Here is a 14,962-nt window from a genome sequence, read left to right on the forward strand (position 1 = left end):
GGGGACACAGCCACGTGCTGCTGCCACTCACTGCCTTTGAAAGCCTGGGCATGGGGCCGGGGGCATCCCGGGAAGGGGCTGCAACCCCTGACACAGGATGGGGACAGGGACAGGGACACAGCCCGTGGGGCTGTTGGCTCCCCCTGCCAGGTCTCCAGCTGCCAGTCAGTCGCAGCCGAGCCAAGGCAGGGCTGGGGGCAGGATCGGCCACCATCAGCCCCGGGAAAGGCTCCGGGAGGGGGAGGCAGGCTGGGATTTTGCAGAGGGAGCACTGGGGAAAGAAGAAATCCGGTGTCCCATGCCTGGTTGAGTCACTTGTACCTGGCATGCGGTGCCCGATGGCTGCTGTGTGATGCTCAGCGCCCGGTATGTGGTTTCCAGTACCCAACACCTGCTAACTGGTGTCCGGTACGCAGTGGCTGGTGTGCCCAGTGCCTCCTGCCCAGTACCCAGTACCTGCTGAGCAATGCCTGATACTGGTGCCCGCTGCCGGGGGGTCAATGCCTGGTGCTGGGGCCTTGTACCCACCGCCCGCTGCCTGCTCCCTGGGCTGGGACCCTGCGCCTGGAGCACGGTGCTGGTGCCCTGTACCCAGTACCAGTGCCCTGTATCTGGTACCCAGTGCCAATGACCAGTACCTCTGCCCTGTACCTGGTGCAGGTGTCCTGTTCCTGGTACCCACTTCCCTGCTCCAAGGCCCTGGTGCCCCCTACCCCGTGCTTGGTCCGGGTGCCCCGGTGCCGATGCTGGCACCCTGTGCCTGGTGCTGCTGACTCGTGCCAGTGCCCCGTGCCCACTGTGCAGTGCCTGGTGCCGGTATTGGGTGCTGATGCCGGTGCCCCGTGTATAGCACCTGGTCCCAGTGTGCTCGGTGCCTGATGCCAGTGCTGGGTGCTGGTACCCGGTGCTGATGCCAGTTCCCGGTGAGGTGCCAGGGCCTGGTGCTGATGCCGGTTTTTGGTGCGGTGGCAGGTGCTGATGCCAGTGCCCCGTGCCGATGCCGGGTGCTGATGCCGGTGCCTGGTGTGATGCCCGGTGCTGGTGTCCGTACCCCGTGCTGCTGCCGATGCCAGTGCCCAGTGTGATGCCTGGTGCTGATGTTGGTGCCCGGTGCTGATGCCGGTGTCTGGTGTGATGCCCACTGCTGATGCTAGTGCCCAGTGCCAATGCTGGGCGCTGATGCCGGTGCCCGGTGTGATGCCGGTGCTGGTGTCAGTACCCCATGCCGGTGCTGATGCCAGTGCCCAGTGTAACACCCGGTGCTAGTGTCAGTGCCCAGTGCCCATGCTGGGCGCTGATGCCGGTGCCCGGTGTGATGCCCCGTGCCGGTGTCGGTACCCCGTGCCGGTGCCGGTGCCGGTGCCGGTGCCCGGTGCCGAGCGGCCGCCCCCGCCCCGCCCGCCGCCCGCCCCGCCCCGGGCCGCCCCCGCCCCCGCCGGCTGCTATTTCTGCTAATCCCGGCGGCGGGGCCCGGCCGTGCCGCTCGGCAGCCGCCGCTCCCGGACGGCGCCCGGCGCCGCAGCCATGGTAAGGCCGGCGGCGGGTGGTGGTGGGGCAGCCGGGCTGCACGGCACCGGCACCGCACCGGCGGCCGGGCCCGTTCCCGCAGCCCGGTGCCCTCCGTGAAGGTGACGGTGCGGCGGGGGCGGAGCGGGCCGGGGCCGCCGGTGCCGCAGCGGGGCGGGCAGATAAAGGGGGGGGGACACGGGCGACGAGGCAGCACCTGCCCCTTCTGCCCCCCCCGCCTCCGGCGGGCAGCGTCCCGGGACCAGCCTTGGAGGAGATGGCCGGGGGGGGACACGACGCAATGAGACTCCCTGCCCGCCGCCCCTCACCGTGACATCGGGGGGAAGGCGACGCTGTCACTGAGCGGCACCTGCGCATCCCCGCAACCTGCGACACCCCCGGGGTGTCCCTGTGTGGGCGGGGTTGGGGGGGGAGCAGTGTGTGCTTTCGGGTGGCTCCGAGCGGAGCATCGGTCACCCAGCCGTGTCTTTGGCAGGTCCCCCCGGCTGCGGTCCCGGTGGCGCTGCCAGGCTGGCCGGGCCCTCCTGCGGGGACCGTCATGCACGCCTGCAGCCTGGCTGCGCTTCGGAACCATCTCTGCAGTTACCGGCAAGGTCCGGAGCAGCCAACGGCCTTCCCGGTTCGGGGGGAGCCTGTCCTGCGTCACCTGTCCTGCCTCACCCTTCTTTGGCGGTGGCAGGTCCCCAGGAGTTGCTTGTCAGGGCCACGTCCCCACAGGGACCTCGAGGCTCTGGCCATGCCCAGGGTGGGGATGGAGATGGAGGGTTGTGGCTGTGGCTCGTGTGGCAGCAGGGTTGCGGCAACCGGGACAGTCGCCCTTGGTGGGAACCATCGTGGCCGTCCTTCCCCGGCAGCCGCCGTGGGAACGGGACCGGCACATTCCTCCGGAGCGGGAGGCAGTGAAACCAGAGAGGAGGGCGGCTGGCGGAGCGTGTCGCAACCGGCGCCGGCGAATGCCTTCCCCGAAAAGGCTCCAAACTGTGGCTTTGGGGATGGACAGATCCAGGCTTGGAAACATCTTGTGGGGGGAGGACAACAGCGGCAGCTGTGTACCGGAGAGGAGCTGGGTTCGTTTGGCCGCAGATGTGGGGTGAGCTGGGGCTGGAGGTGGCTGTGGACACATCCAGAAGGACCTGTGGAGGTGGAGCTGGTGTCCGCTGACACTGGTGCCACATCCCTCTGTCCCCAGAGTGGTCCAAGGCCCACTCTGAGAAGCAGGATGAGCAACAGTCCCCCTCAACCTCTGCTCCTGGCTCTTAGTGGTCTGGTTCTTCTCACTTGTCCCCACGTGCTGAGACGCCGCCTTGTTTCCAGCCCAGACAGGCCCCGCTGTCACTTGTCGGCTCGCAGGGAGCCGTCGCGCATGGTCCCATCCTGGGGTCCTTGCTCAGGCGCTTGTAGGTCCCTTGAGCTTTAGGGTTCCCTGCAGGAAAGGGGCTGGAGCTGCTGCACTGGGGGATGTGTGGGAAAGGCTCTCATCCCGCATGCTCACCCGCCTGGTGCTGACACCCTGCCCGGCCGGGGACCTGTGCTGCTGCCTGCCTTTGTGTCCATCAAGCTGTTAAAGCTGGTGGTAGACTCAGTTTCCCAACTGGGGTGTTGCTGATGGGATGGGAGGGGAGAGCTGGGGGTGAGACACTCGGTTACAGCACGCCGGCAGGAGCGTCCCGTGCATCCGGAGGCAGCCCAGGTGTTGCCTGCCCCGGGGAAGAGCGAAGCTGGTCCCGGCAGAGCTGGGCTTTGGTGGGGGCCACCGTGCCCTTGTCCCATGTGGAGCTTGTGCCTTTGGGACAGGGTGTTTGTGCCTGGGATGCTCAGCTGTGGTGGAGCGGTGGGTGCTGTGCCGTGGGTGGCACATCTGGATGTCACCTTTGGCTGGACTGGGGGCACCTCGTCCAGCCTGGCTGCAGGGACAGCATCTCACTGGGACCTTCCCTTCCTTTCCCTGCAGAAACAGGCTGGGAAAATGCATCCCATGGGAATGTGGTGCCAGGCAGAAAGATGCAAAGGGGCAGCCGGAGGCTTTCCCAGCTGGGGCTTTGCCTGCTGCCCCAGTGCCCCCCTCTGCCGTGGCCTCTGGCTGTCACCGCGAGGGGAAGGTGTGATGCAGTGTGACAGGCGGGGACGCGGCAGAGCGAGTGCCACCTTCGCTGGAGCTGCTGGGCCGGTGACAGCCCCGTCGCCAAGAGCCGGCTCGCAGGCAGCTGGGCGCGTAATCCGCTTATGGGGACACCGGCGCTGCCCCAGGCTCTCGCTGCAGTAAATCCCTGCTCCTGCCGGGAGTGGGACGGTTGGAAAGTGGTGGGTGTTGTAGGAAAACTTTGCTACACCCGGCAGGGGGGGTCTGGGGGGAGAGGGGCACCGCTGATAGGGTGCAGAGCCTGGCTGGGGTGGTAGTGGGGTGCTGCAGCCTGCGATGGTGGGGGGAAAAAGGGCTGCAAAACAATCGGGGAGGTGCAGTGTCAGCCAGGGATGGTGGGAGCGGGCTGAGCAGGGATGGCTGAGGCCAGGAGGGGATGGTGGCATCTCTGCCACCGGGGTTGAGTGGCCTCAAAGCTGGGTGGGGGGAGAGCCCAGGGTTGCTGGGGTCCGGCACAAGAGCATTCAGGGCCCACTCTGCACCCGCCGACTCGCGGCTCCTGGCGCCTGTCCCAGCCCCAGCTGATGCTTTGGGGTTTTTCAGCACTTTCCTGGAGAACGAAGCCCTTCTGTGGCCGAGTGACCCCGCGCCTGAGCTGCTCTGATGCATCTTGACATGCATCAAGGTGAATCACCATCCCGGGTGACCCCCCACAGTGACAGCTCAGGTGCCCTCCCTCGGCTCCTCCCGGGGCACTGTTAACCCTTTACCTCCCCAAGGATGAGCCAGGGAAGCTGAGGCAGGACCTCTGGAGCTTCTGCCAGAGATCCCTGTGGTGGGCATCATCCCTCCTTCTCCCAGCCAGACCCAGCAGGCATAGCTGGAGCAGCAACTTGGAGCTGTGTGGGTTGTCAGGCACAAAAGTGTTTGAGTTTTCAAGCTGTCTTTTATGGAAAATTGGGTTTCTCTCCTCAAAGAGGGCTGGGGGCCTGCCAGGATGGCTGCGGGTTACTCCAGGGTGGGGAGTGGGAGAGGATCTGGTGTGCACTGGGATGGAGGAGGTTTTTGTCCTGGGATGGAGGTGATTGCCAGGGCTGAACGTCCTCCTGGGCTGTAGCCAAGCTGTGTGCTCAGCCCAGGGGTGCTGGTGGTCATGCAGTCCCCCAGGACCTGCCTTGCCGCCTCTCTGGCTAACGATGCTTTGCGGGTCCTTCACGTCTCCACAACTGGGCAGGAGCTGGCCTTGGCTCTCCCTGTCTGTGCCCACCCCCCGCTGGTCCTGCCCCCCAGCACCCAAGAGGGGCCGTGCCTGGCTGCTGGGTGCCGTGGGCGCCCCAGCCCTGGTGCCTGCCTGGGGTGGAGTTATGCTAATGCTGCTCCCCATCCCTCAGCTCAGCCGTGCCGCTCGGCATCCTCTCCAGGACGCGGGCGACACCGGCTCTGCCATGGCCACCTGCCCCGAGCTGCAGCCTGGGCAAGAGGTACGGGGGCAGCAATCCTCCCCGGCAGGGCGAGAGAGGGGGCAGGTGGAGATGGGGGACGCGGAGCACCCCGCTGCTGCGGGGAGGTGCCACAGCTGATGCTCTGTCCCCGGGACAGCCTTGCTGGGGGATGCGCTTGCTGCGGGACCCCCGAGGATGCGGTGCAAACCCACCCCATGGCACAGCATCACCGAGGCCATCGCTTTCTCTGGGGAGGGGGAGCCCCGAAGGGCTGGAGCCCCCATGGGATGGAGCGGCAGCGGGGCCGGGAGCCCTTGGCAGTGGTGGCATCGTCTCGCATCCCTGTGCAGCCCCCAGTCGGGCTGTGCTGTGGTGGGGGCTGGTGCTGAGCCCCCACCCCAGGTCAAGGACGGTGAGGAAGAGGATGCTGCAGTGACACAGACCCACTGAATGCTATCGACCTGCTGGGGGAGAGGGGAGTGTGGGGCCCCCACAGCCTCTGCCATGAGGGCACCCGCTGCCCCCCGCAGTCCCTGCCACCGAGCACCATGCTGGTGGCTGCAGGGGTACCGGGGAGCTGGGGGCAGGCATGCGAGTGCGCAGCCCCGGCAGCGCCGTGACCTTGTTTCCAGCCCGCTAATTCGGTGCATCTCGCCTTGCCGCCGGCACGGCTGCCCTCCCCGCCGATGGAGTGGGGACAAGGGACAGGGGAGGATGCGTGTCCCCATGGAGGACTCTTGCCTTGAGGCTCCCACCCCGGGGGTGCGGGGCACTGACCCCCAGGTGTGAGTCTGCAGAGTCGGGGGCTCCCCCTGACCCTGTGTGCCCCCCATTTGGGGGTCTCCCTACCCACGGACCTGAGGTGTCATGCCAGTTGTCGTAGCGGGGTATAGGGGACCCGAGTGCCTGCTGGCAGAAGGGCTTGGTTCCGCGGGAGCTGCTGCCGGACATGCCCTTGGGAACGCGTCTCCTCCCGCCAGCGCTTGTAAACAGGATGTGGAGCCGTCCCAGTCCCGCCGTCCCTCATCTCAGCCCCACCACCCCGCGGGGTCACCGGCTCGGGGGCCACTGTGCCTGGCCCCCCCCCACCCCCCCGCCCCCCCCATCCCTGCCTGGGGCTGCTGCCTGCACTGGCTCCGGGATGGGCAGAGGCAGGAGAAGGGGGTGTCGGGGTCCCAGTGCATGTGAGGACACGGCCTGAGTGTGGCCATGGGGTTTGTAGCCCCTTTGCCCGGCAGGTTCCGCTGCCCTGAGCCCTTTGCCTGTGGGGTTGGTGATGGCTGCAGGTCGGGTCCCCCGGGGCTGCAGGGATGGGACCCCCTTGTGCCATCACCCACGCTGAGACCCTGCGAGCGGGCAGGCAGGGGGGGCATAGGCAGACCCCTGCCCACCCTCCGCTGCCCCCCTGGGTCTGGCCCCCCCGCCAGCTCCTCCACTGCTGCTGTTCATCTCTTCTTGGTGTCTCTTCCTCCTCCCTGTCCTCCCGGCAGGCCATGGGGTGTGTGGGGGTCCTGGCCACCTCAGAAGACCCCGAGGAGCGGCGGGGTGCCCAGGGGGAAGGTCCCCATCCCTGTCCCCTGGAGCACCAGGAGCCAGCTGCCATCCCCGCACCGCCAGCTGTAAGCGCCTAGGGGGCATAGGACCATGGCCGTCCCCACTGCCATCCCCATGGCTGTCCCCAGGGTGGTGGCCTGTCCCCTGGGGTGGACATGTCCTCCCTCTCCTCCCATCTCTGCTATCCTTGGGGTGCATGTGTCTGGCTGCTGTGGCTGAGGGGCTTGTGACGCTGAGTCGGGCAATGCCACCTCAGGCTGGCACTGCCACCATTTCTGTCCCTTCCTGTTTTGGTCCCCAGATAAAGCGTTTCCTGAAGGAGGACTCGGAGGAGGCTGAGTTGACCCAGTTCCTACGGGATTGCCCACCGGCTGACAGCCCCAGGAAGGTGGAGCCCCCGGAGAGCCGGCGGGAGCCCGGCCACCCCCTCTGCGGCGTGGGCAGGGTCCCCCCTGACGAACCTGCCGACGAGAGGGACGCCAGGATCTTCTCCCGGTCTCGGCCCTCGGAATTCCAGCAGCACATCGCCGCCCCCCCACCCCCCAGCCCCAACCGCCCGCGGAGCCCCTGGGGGCAGCTGGACCCCTACGACTCCTCCGAGGTGCAGGATGTGTCTGTGGGGAGGGGACGTGGGGCGAGGGGCTGCAGGAGTCGCTGTGGAGGCCATTCCCACCCTCCCAACCCAAGGGGTTTGGGCAGGCTTTGGCCACATCCTGCAGCGCTCTGACCCTGCAGGACCACTTTGGGGGGGTGCAGGCAAGGGGGTGGCCTGCCAGGATGAGGGGACGGGGTGGGATGGTGGCGATCCCTGTGCCATGTCCCCTCTGCCCACAGGATGACAAGGAGTACGTGGGCTTCGCCACGCTGCCCAACCAGGTCCATCGGAAGTCGGTGAAGAAGGGCTTCGATTTCACCCTCATGGTGGCAGGTATGGAGGGGGCGGGGGGTGAGCCTGGCACAGAGGATGCTGACCCCCCCCCCCCGGATCCCAAAAGTCATGGAGCGGGGGGCGGGTAGCGGCTGCCCCCTCCTCACCTTTGTCGCTTTGTCCCAGGGGAATCTGGGCTGGGCAAGTCCACCCTGGTCAACAGCCTCTTCCTGACGGACATGTACAGGGACCGCAAGCTGCTGAACGCTGAAGGTGAGGGGATGGTCCCAGTGGGGGGGTGTCCTGGAGGCGGGGGGGGTGGGGGGTGGGGTGGTGGCAGAGATCCTGGGGGGCTGCATCCCCTCTCCCTGCCCAGCCGGGTTCCTCCGGGTCTCCAAAGCCACATGTGGCGCGTTGCCAGCTGCCTGCTGGCACTGGGGACTGCTCCAAGGCAGCGGGGGGACCCCCCCCCCCCGCCCCCCCGCCCCCCCTGCCTGGCACCGGGACCCCCCACAGGGTCTTTGTGCCCACTGGGAAAACAAGCCCCAGCTTGTTGAGGATCAGCTGGATCCAAGAGGCTGCGGCCAGTCGGGGTCCAGGGCACAGTGCTGGTTCAGCTGCGGCCAGTTTGTGAATTTAAAATCGCCCAAACTTGCCCAAATCCCCAGGGGCTTGAGGCATTTGCTTGATTTGTTTTGAGGAGGTTATTTGATTTGTTTCCGTTGCTCGGAGCAAAAGCCAAAACGCCCGTGGCTGCGTGCACGGGAGGCAGCGGGAGCATCCTTGAGGATGCGGGGACGTGGAGGGGTCCTGGGGGCAAAGGGGCAAGCACAGTGCCGGAGCCGTGGGGCCACACGGAGCCAGAAATGCTCCCGCAGTGATGCCTGGGCCCAGCAGACCCTGTGATGCCGGAGCCAGGCTGTCACAGGGTGGCGATGGCACAGCCACCGAGGGAGGGGCGCATATCCGTGTTGGGATGCGGGCGTTTGCGGCACAGAGCATCCTGTCTTGGTGCTGGACCCTGGCACTCGTGGGGGCTGATCCTGCAAAGCCACCCCAGCCCTCCAAGGTGGAGGGTGACACCTGGGGGTTGCAGCATCTCCCTGTGTCACCCCCATTGTCACTCGCCTGGCATGTCCCCCGCCATCTCCGTGTCTCCTGCTGCTGCAGAGCGTATCACGCAGACGGTGGAGATCACCAAGCACGTGGTGGACATTGAGGAGAAGGGTGTCAAGCTGCGCCTGACCATCGTGGACACGCCAGGCTTTGGTGATGCTGTCAACAACACTGAGTGGTGCGTCCCATGGGTGGGGGGGTCTCCCCGGGTCTGGGCAGTGCCACCACGGGTGCCAGTGGCTCCTTGGGGTGGGATGCCCATGGCCCCTCGGGATGGGATGCTGAGCCATGGGAGGCGTTGAGCTGCGGATCCAGGGAAAGCCGGGGGGTCCTGCAGGGGGGACTCTGATGGTCACCTCCCTGTCCTTACAGCTGGAAGCCGGTGGCCGACTACATCGACCAGCAGTTTGAGCAGTATTTCCGTGATGAAAGTGGCCTCAACAGGAAAAACATCCAGGACAACCGCGTCCACTGCTGCATTTACTTCATCTCGCCCTTCGGCCACGGGTACGGGCAGCCCCTGCCTGCGCTGCCGGGATGGAGGGGGGCTGCGGAAGGGGCTTGGTAGGACAGTGCTCACTGGGCTTCCCCCACAGGCTCCGGCCCATGGATGTGGAGTTCATGAGAGCCCTGCACCAGCGGGTGAACATCGTGCCTGTGCTGGCCAAGGCTGACGCCCTGACCCCCGCCGAGGTGGAGCGAATGAAGAACAAGGTAAAGGGAGGTTGGTCCAGCCTGGAGCCATCCCAGCAGGTCCCTGGGGATGGGGGTGCCCTGGGGGCTGGTGTCCCCACTCAGCTGGGGACTCTCTCCATCCCCTGCCCAGAGTTTGTCATGTTCGCAGCACTGCGGAGTACCATGTTGCCCACATGGCCACCAAGGACACATCTTCCCTGGTGCTCAGCTGGGGGCTGGAAGGGTCTGGAGGGGCGTCCGTGACACTTATTCTTGGGGGGGGCGGGGACAGGCTTTTGTGGGTCCTTGGGGAACACCAGCGCTGTGTGGTGCTTCCCACCCCATTTCCAAGGGCTAGAGTCCTGCCCTCAGTGGGGCTGTCTGCCTCCAGATCCGGGAGGAGATCGACCACTACGGCATCCGCATCTACCAGTTCCCTGAGTGCGACTCAGATGAGGATGAGGAGTTCAAGCTGCAGGACCAGGCGTTGAAGGTGGGTCTGGCTCCTCCAGCTCCGTCCTTGGAGGAGCAGGGCCCCATGGCCAGGAGGACATGTCATCCTGGAGTACCCTTGGGACTCTTTGGGGCCACACAAGCCCTCTGGCATCCCCAGCATGGTGGGGTTGGTACATATCGCACTCCCCAGATGCATCACCAAGACCCCCCCAAGTGCCACCTGCAGCTTGGTGGGATGGGGCCGGGGTGGAGAAACCCATGCAGTGACTGCTGCCATCCCACCTGGGGCTCTCTGAAGCCCGGGGAGGCTTGGGAATATCTTGGCAAATGGTGCTGGATCCAGCCGAAGAGATACATGTGGAGGGATGTGGGCTGGGTGGGCAGGACCGAGCCCTGCTAACCCCCCTGTCCTCTTGCAGGAGAGCATCCCTTTCGCTGTCATCGGCAGCAACACAGTTGTGGAGGCCAAAGGCCGGCGTGTCCGCGGGCGCCTCTACCCCTGGGGCATTGTGGAAGGTAACGCTGGGCTGTGTCCCTGGTGTCCCACCAGCCCTGGTGGGATGGGGATATCGCATGCCCCACCTCCACGCTGCTCAGCTTCTGGGGGGCACTCAGGGGGATGTGGGGGGCTGGCTGTGGCTCCCTGACCCCGGGCTCCCCCACAGTGGAGAACCTGTCCCACTGCGACTTCGTGAAGCTGCGGACGATGCTGGTGAGGACCCACATGCAGGACCTCAAGGACGTGACGCGGGAAACCCACTACGAGAACTACCGCACGCAGTGCATTCAGAGCATGACCCGCATGGTGGTGAAAGAGAGGAACCGCAAGTATGGGGCTGGGAGCGGGGTGCCAGGCTGGGGGGTGTGCAGGGGGTGGTGGTGGTGGGGGGTGTCTCTCCTCTCTTTGGGGTGACCCAGCAAGTGGTGATCTCAGGGGCGGGGCGGGGTTGGGGTTGTGTGAGGGTCCATGCTGGGCAGCGTGGTGGGCTGGGGAAGGAAGCCTCGGTGATGCGATGGGGAGGCACAATGTGGTGGGGGACCGACCGTTCCTTTGCCATTGGGGGGGCTGGGGTGGGCGCTGCTCTGGCAGCGATGGGGAAGACCCTGTTGTCCCCCCAGGGCTGGGTCTGTCTTAGGGGGGGCCGCACCAGCAGCGAGAGGGACCCTGTGTCCCCCCAGGGCTGGGAGTGTGTGTGTGTGTGTGTGCACTGGCAATGATGGGGGGGACCTTAACATCCCCCCAGGGCTGGGGCTGGCCCTGGGGAGGGATGCTCCAGCAGCAAGGGGAACCCTGTGTCCCCCCAGGGCTGGCCGGGGCGGGGATGCACCAGCAGCAAGGACCCTGCATCCCCACCCCCGCCTCAGCTGGATGTGTCTCGGGGGATGCTTTGGCAATGAGGGAGACCCCCCGCATCCTCCTGGGACTGGCTGGGGGGGGGATGCTCAAGCAGTGGGGGGGGACCCTGCATCCCTGCGGGCTCTGGGGCCAGAGCAGGAGCCAAGCAAGCAGCCGCTGCTGGGGCGCAGTTGCCAGTACCAGCTGGATTCATGGCACCCGCATCCCATTTAGCCCCCCACCCCAAAGATGCTGGGGGAAGCCTCCCCAGTGGGACTCTCCATGCAGGGGCATGGAGCGGTGCAGGAGCAAGCAGAGGCTGGGGAGGGGTGGGGAGACAACAAAGCAGCAGTGCTGGCGGGGGGCTGGCGGTGGCTGTAGGTTCCTCTAAGCTGGTCTCTCCATACGTGCCGCCGGCGAAGGCGGCATCCCTCTGCGCTGAGGCTGTGCTGCGCCGACTGCTCCGCCGACTGAGCCAGGACCTGGCCGGGGCCGTGCTTGGCCCCCGCCGTCCTCTTCCCCCTGCCCGTCCCCCGGAGCCCTACATAAAGAACTTGCTGGTATCCAACCCTGTCTCGGTCCTTCTGTGCCCAGGCAAGGGCCGGGCAGCCTCTCTCGGGGAGAGCCAGCCCCGTGGCCACCCACCACCCGTTGTCCCCACAAGTTGCCCTTGGGGTGCCGGCGCCACTGGCGGTGCCGGGAGGACACTGTGTGCTGGCGACATCGCCCCGGCTCCCCCAGGCAAGGTGGGGTTGGAGGGATGTGTCAACGTTTGGTGGCACCCAGCTTTTCCCAGTGGAGGGCTGCCCAAGGGAAGGGATACAGGGCGGGGGCACCCCCATCATCCTGCCATCCCAGGGGGATGCGATTTTTGGGGTGCAGGAGGCAGCGATGGACAGTCTTTCCTGGACTGGTGAAGCTGCTCGCCCCATTGCCAGTGCCCGGCTCAAGCCTGGTCTTGCTGCCAGGGCTAGAAGGAGCTCAGTGCTCCCCCCACACCGGGCCCCCCTACGGCAGGGAGCCGTGACAACGGGCAGTGACTTCCAAAGCGGCTCAAAACACGGCCAAACCCCCTCCCTTGCCATGGCACGCTGGCACAGCCCCCCCGCCCCGGCACAAGGGGACCCTGCAGGGCAGGGGTGACCCAGCCCCCATGCAACATCCGCCGTGTCCATCACCCCTTTACGTGGGAGGGGCTGCACCGGCAGTGGCACGTTCCAGTGACACGTGGCGGCACGCGTGACACCTGCCAGCCATGGTGGCGGTGTCCCATCCATGTCGTCACCAGCTGGGGTGGCACGTGGCATCCACAGGGACCCGGCTGGGAGAGCTGGTCCCTCCCCATTGCCGTTGGCATGGGAGAAGCCATCGATTCAGTTGGCTGCGATCCTTCGTGGTGGGGCGGCCCCAGGGATGCCTCCGGCTCCCCCCAGCAGGGATGGGCTTGAGTGGGAGCCGATGCTCGGGAAAAGGGGTGCGGGAGCATCCCTGGGGCTGGCCGGGCAGCGGGGTGCCCAGGGACCCCATCCTGCAGCGGGTCTGGGGCCATGGGAGAGAAGGCAGATGCTGAATTTAAGATGTTTTTAAAGCAGCAGAGGAAAATATTGGGCTCGGGGGGGATGCCGGCTCTGAGCATCCAGTGGGATGGTTCCCAAAATGGGAGAGCGTGGAGAAAGGCAGGCAGGACTCTGCACCCTGGTGGAGGGTTCCCTGGTACCCCTTGCTCTGGTGGTGCCTCCCTGGGTCCCCCCCAAACTGGTGCATGGCAGGTTGGGGGGAGGTGGGGGGGTGAGGTTTGGAGGGATGCTCGGAGCTGGTCCTATGTCCCCCGCCTGGAAAAAAGCCCAGAGTGATGCTGGCTCAGGGTCTGTGCTGGTGGGTGTTGGGTACCTGCAAGGTTTGGGGTCTCTGAGGCTGCAACACCCCTGGGGGACTGTCCCCTGGTGGGGAGGGGGGGGTGGCAGGGCTGTGACAGCATCCTCACCTCCTCTCTCTGCCCGCAGCAAGCTGACCCGGGAGAGCGGGACGGATTTCCCCATCCCTGTCATCCCCCCGGTGCCGGATGCGGAGACAGAGAAGCTCATCCGGGAAAAGGACGAGGAGGTGAGTGGGGGGGAGGGCTGAGCCCCGGCCCCGATCACCCCCTCAACCACGTCCCCGTCCCCAGCGCTGGCACAGCCGCTTGGGGCCACCCTTCCTTGCCCCATCCCGGAGGCTGCTGCCCCTCAGGCCAGGGTGAGGAGGTGTCAGAGGGGCAGCAGAGGGGTTCCCCCCCCACCAGCCCGCAGTTCTCGGGGATCCCAGTCCGTTTGGGATGCTTGACCCAAATACGTTTGCAAGGGAGCTCGGGTGGCTGGGGGGTGCCAGCCCCTCCCCGCCCATGATCCCTGCTCTGTTCCCTTCCAGCTGCGGCGGATGCAGGAGATGCTCCAGAAGATCCAGAAGCAGATGAAAGACTCGCACTAGCCCCCTCCTCCTCCTCCTGCCCACCCCCCCCCCATCCCCCAGATCAGAAATGTTTACATCACGCTCCATCCTGCCCCGGCCCCGCTGTGAGACTCGGTACCAACACCGCACCCGCCACCTTAAGCTGCTGTGGTATCGCCTTATCCAACCGGGACAGCGAGGGGACAGGCACCGGGTCCTGGAGTCCCCTGCACCCTGTCCTGGCTGGGTGCCTCCTCAGCTCCCCCCCACCCCCCCAGGCTGGGCACAGCTTTGTCCCCTCAGCTTTGGCTTTCTCTGTTTGGCTCTGGGGAGGGCCACGGGCCAGCTCTCCACATTGTGTCCCTTGTCCCCGTGTCACCTCGGGCTGCCTGCTTACAGCTGCTGTACTCCGCTTGGCCCTTGCTTAAGGCAAGAGGAAAGGGGGGGGATTGGTCCCAGCCCCCCCGCTCCGCCACAAGCCCCCAGCTACCCTGCTGTGGGGGACAAGTTGCCCCCCCCCCAGCACTTGGCTGGCACGGAGGGACAGCAGCTCCTGGGGACCACAGGTGACCGAGGGGATGTAGGGGTCGCCAGTGTCCCTGCCAGGGTGACAGTGAGCACCTGGGCCCTTGGCCGCCTTCATGCCAACACTGATGTGAGGAGGGACTGAAGCTCGGCGGCGTCCAGCCCTGTGTCCTCCGCAGGGTCCCTGTCCCCACCAAGTGTCGCCCCTTGGGAGCACCCCATGTCCCCGGGCGATGGGGAGAGCCATGGCATGGGGAGCACTGGGGAATCACAGTCCCTGGACAAAGTCCTTTGAACCCCAAATCAGAGGCCGGGTCCCCAGCCTGGCCTGCCCTTGGTGTTGGCCCTGTAAAGCAATAACGACTGTCCTGCCGCCCGCGGTGCCTCCTGACCCACGGCAACAGCATCATCCCTCGCTGGTGTTTTGGCCGCTGCTGCCACTCGCTTGTCTGTGGTGTCCCTGTGTGTCCGCAGGATGTCCCTGTCCCTGCTGCTTCCAGGCAGAGCATCGCTGCGTCCCCCCCAAGGATCTCGCCACCCGTGTTGCTTCCCAGTGTTCCCGTGATGTCCCCGGCGGTGTTGCTGCCCTGCAGAGCACTGCAGCGTGTCCCGCCCCAAGGCTGTCCCCGTCTGTGTTGCTTTCCCCCGAAGTACTATGTCATGTCCCTGTGTTCTCCCAGGATGTCCCCATCCATGTTGCTTCCCAGCAAAGCACCTTTGTGTGTCCCTGGGGCGAGCCCTGGCCTGCACCTCCTGGCCAGCAGGCACAGGGCATCCCTGGGGAGAGGGACCCAAACCCCCCCCCCCGCAGCTCCCTGCTCCCTTCTGGGCATGGGCGAAGACAAAAGGGGATGGCGAGGCTGCAGGGTGGAGGCAGAACTGGGGAGCAGTGGGGTCACCGGGAGCTTTCTGGCATGGGGACGCGTCCCCTCCCTGGCAGGACCACTCAAAACGGG

The 14,962-nt window shown here is 66.2% G+C and overlaps 1 protein-coding gene across 7 annotated transcripts; it reads left to right on the top strand.

Annotated features, from left to right (window-relative positions):
* The first annotated feature begins 1,414 nt into the window (after positions 1-1,414).
* On the top strand, positions 1,415-13,598 carry SEPTIN4 (septin 4). Of its 7 annotated transcripts, XM_063341479.1 has the most exons (14): positions 4,106-5,088; positions 5,207-5,461; positions 6,540-6,668; positions 6,905-7,204; positions 7,438-7,531; positions 7,658-7,744; positions 8,642-8,765; positions 8,960-9,094; positions 9,184-9,301; positions 9,654-9,755; positions 10,138-10,234; positions 10,384-10,546; positions 13,058-13,157; positions 13,461-13,598. In XM_063341479.1, the coding sequence occupies exons 1-14, from the start codon at positions 4,804-4,806 to the stop codon at positions 13,518-13,520; spliced, it is 2,049 nt and encodes a 682-aa protein (XP_063197549.1). In that variant the 5' UTR covers positions 4,106-4,803; the 3' UTR covers positions 13,521-13,598. The 7 variants fall into 7 exon arrangements, with proteins under 7 accessions (XP_063197556.1, XP_063197553.1, XP_063197555.1 ...); XM_063341483.1 differs by lacking the exons at positions 4,106-5,088; positions 5,207-5,461 and adding an exon at positions 1,438-1,527; XM_063341485.1 differs by lacking the exons at positions 4,106-5,088; positions 5,207-5,461 and adding an exon at positions 2,019-2,120.
* Positions 13,599-14,962: the final 1,364 nt, after the last annotated feature.

The sequence above is a fragment of the Chroicocephalus ridibundus genome, chromosome 7, assembly GCF_963924245.1.
Source record: "Chroicocephalus ridibundus chromosome 7, bChrRid1.1, whole genome shotgun sequence".
NCBI classification, from domain to species: domain Eukaryota; kingdom Metazoa; phylum Chordata; class Aves; order Charadriiformes; family Laridae; genus Chroicocephalus; species Chroicocephalus ridibundus.

Excerpts from the sequence above, each read along its gene's own strand:
- SEPTIN4 (XM_063341479.1), top strand. The coding sequence starts at position 4,804 with ATGCTTTGCGGGTCCTTCACGTCTCCACAACTGGGCAGGAGCTGGCCT. Across the intron at positions 5,462-6,539 it reads CCCACCCCAGGTCAAGGACG|GCCATGGGGTGTGTGGGGGT; the intron begins GTGAGGAAGAGG and ends TCCTCCCGGCAG. Across the intron at positions 8,766-8,959 it reads GCTGTCAACAACACTGAGTG|CTGGAAGCCGGTGGCCGACT; the intron begins GTGCGTCCCATG and ends CTGTCCTTACAG.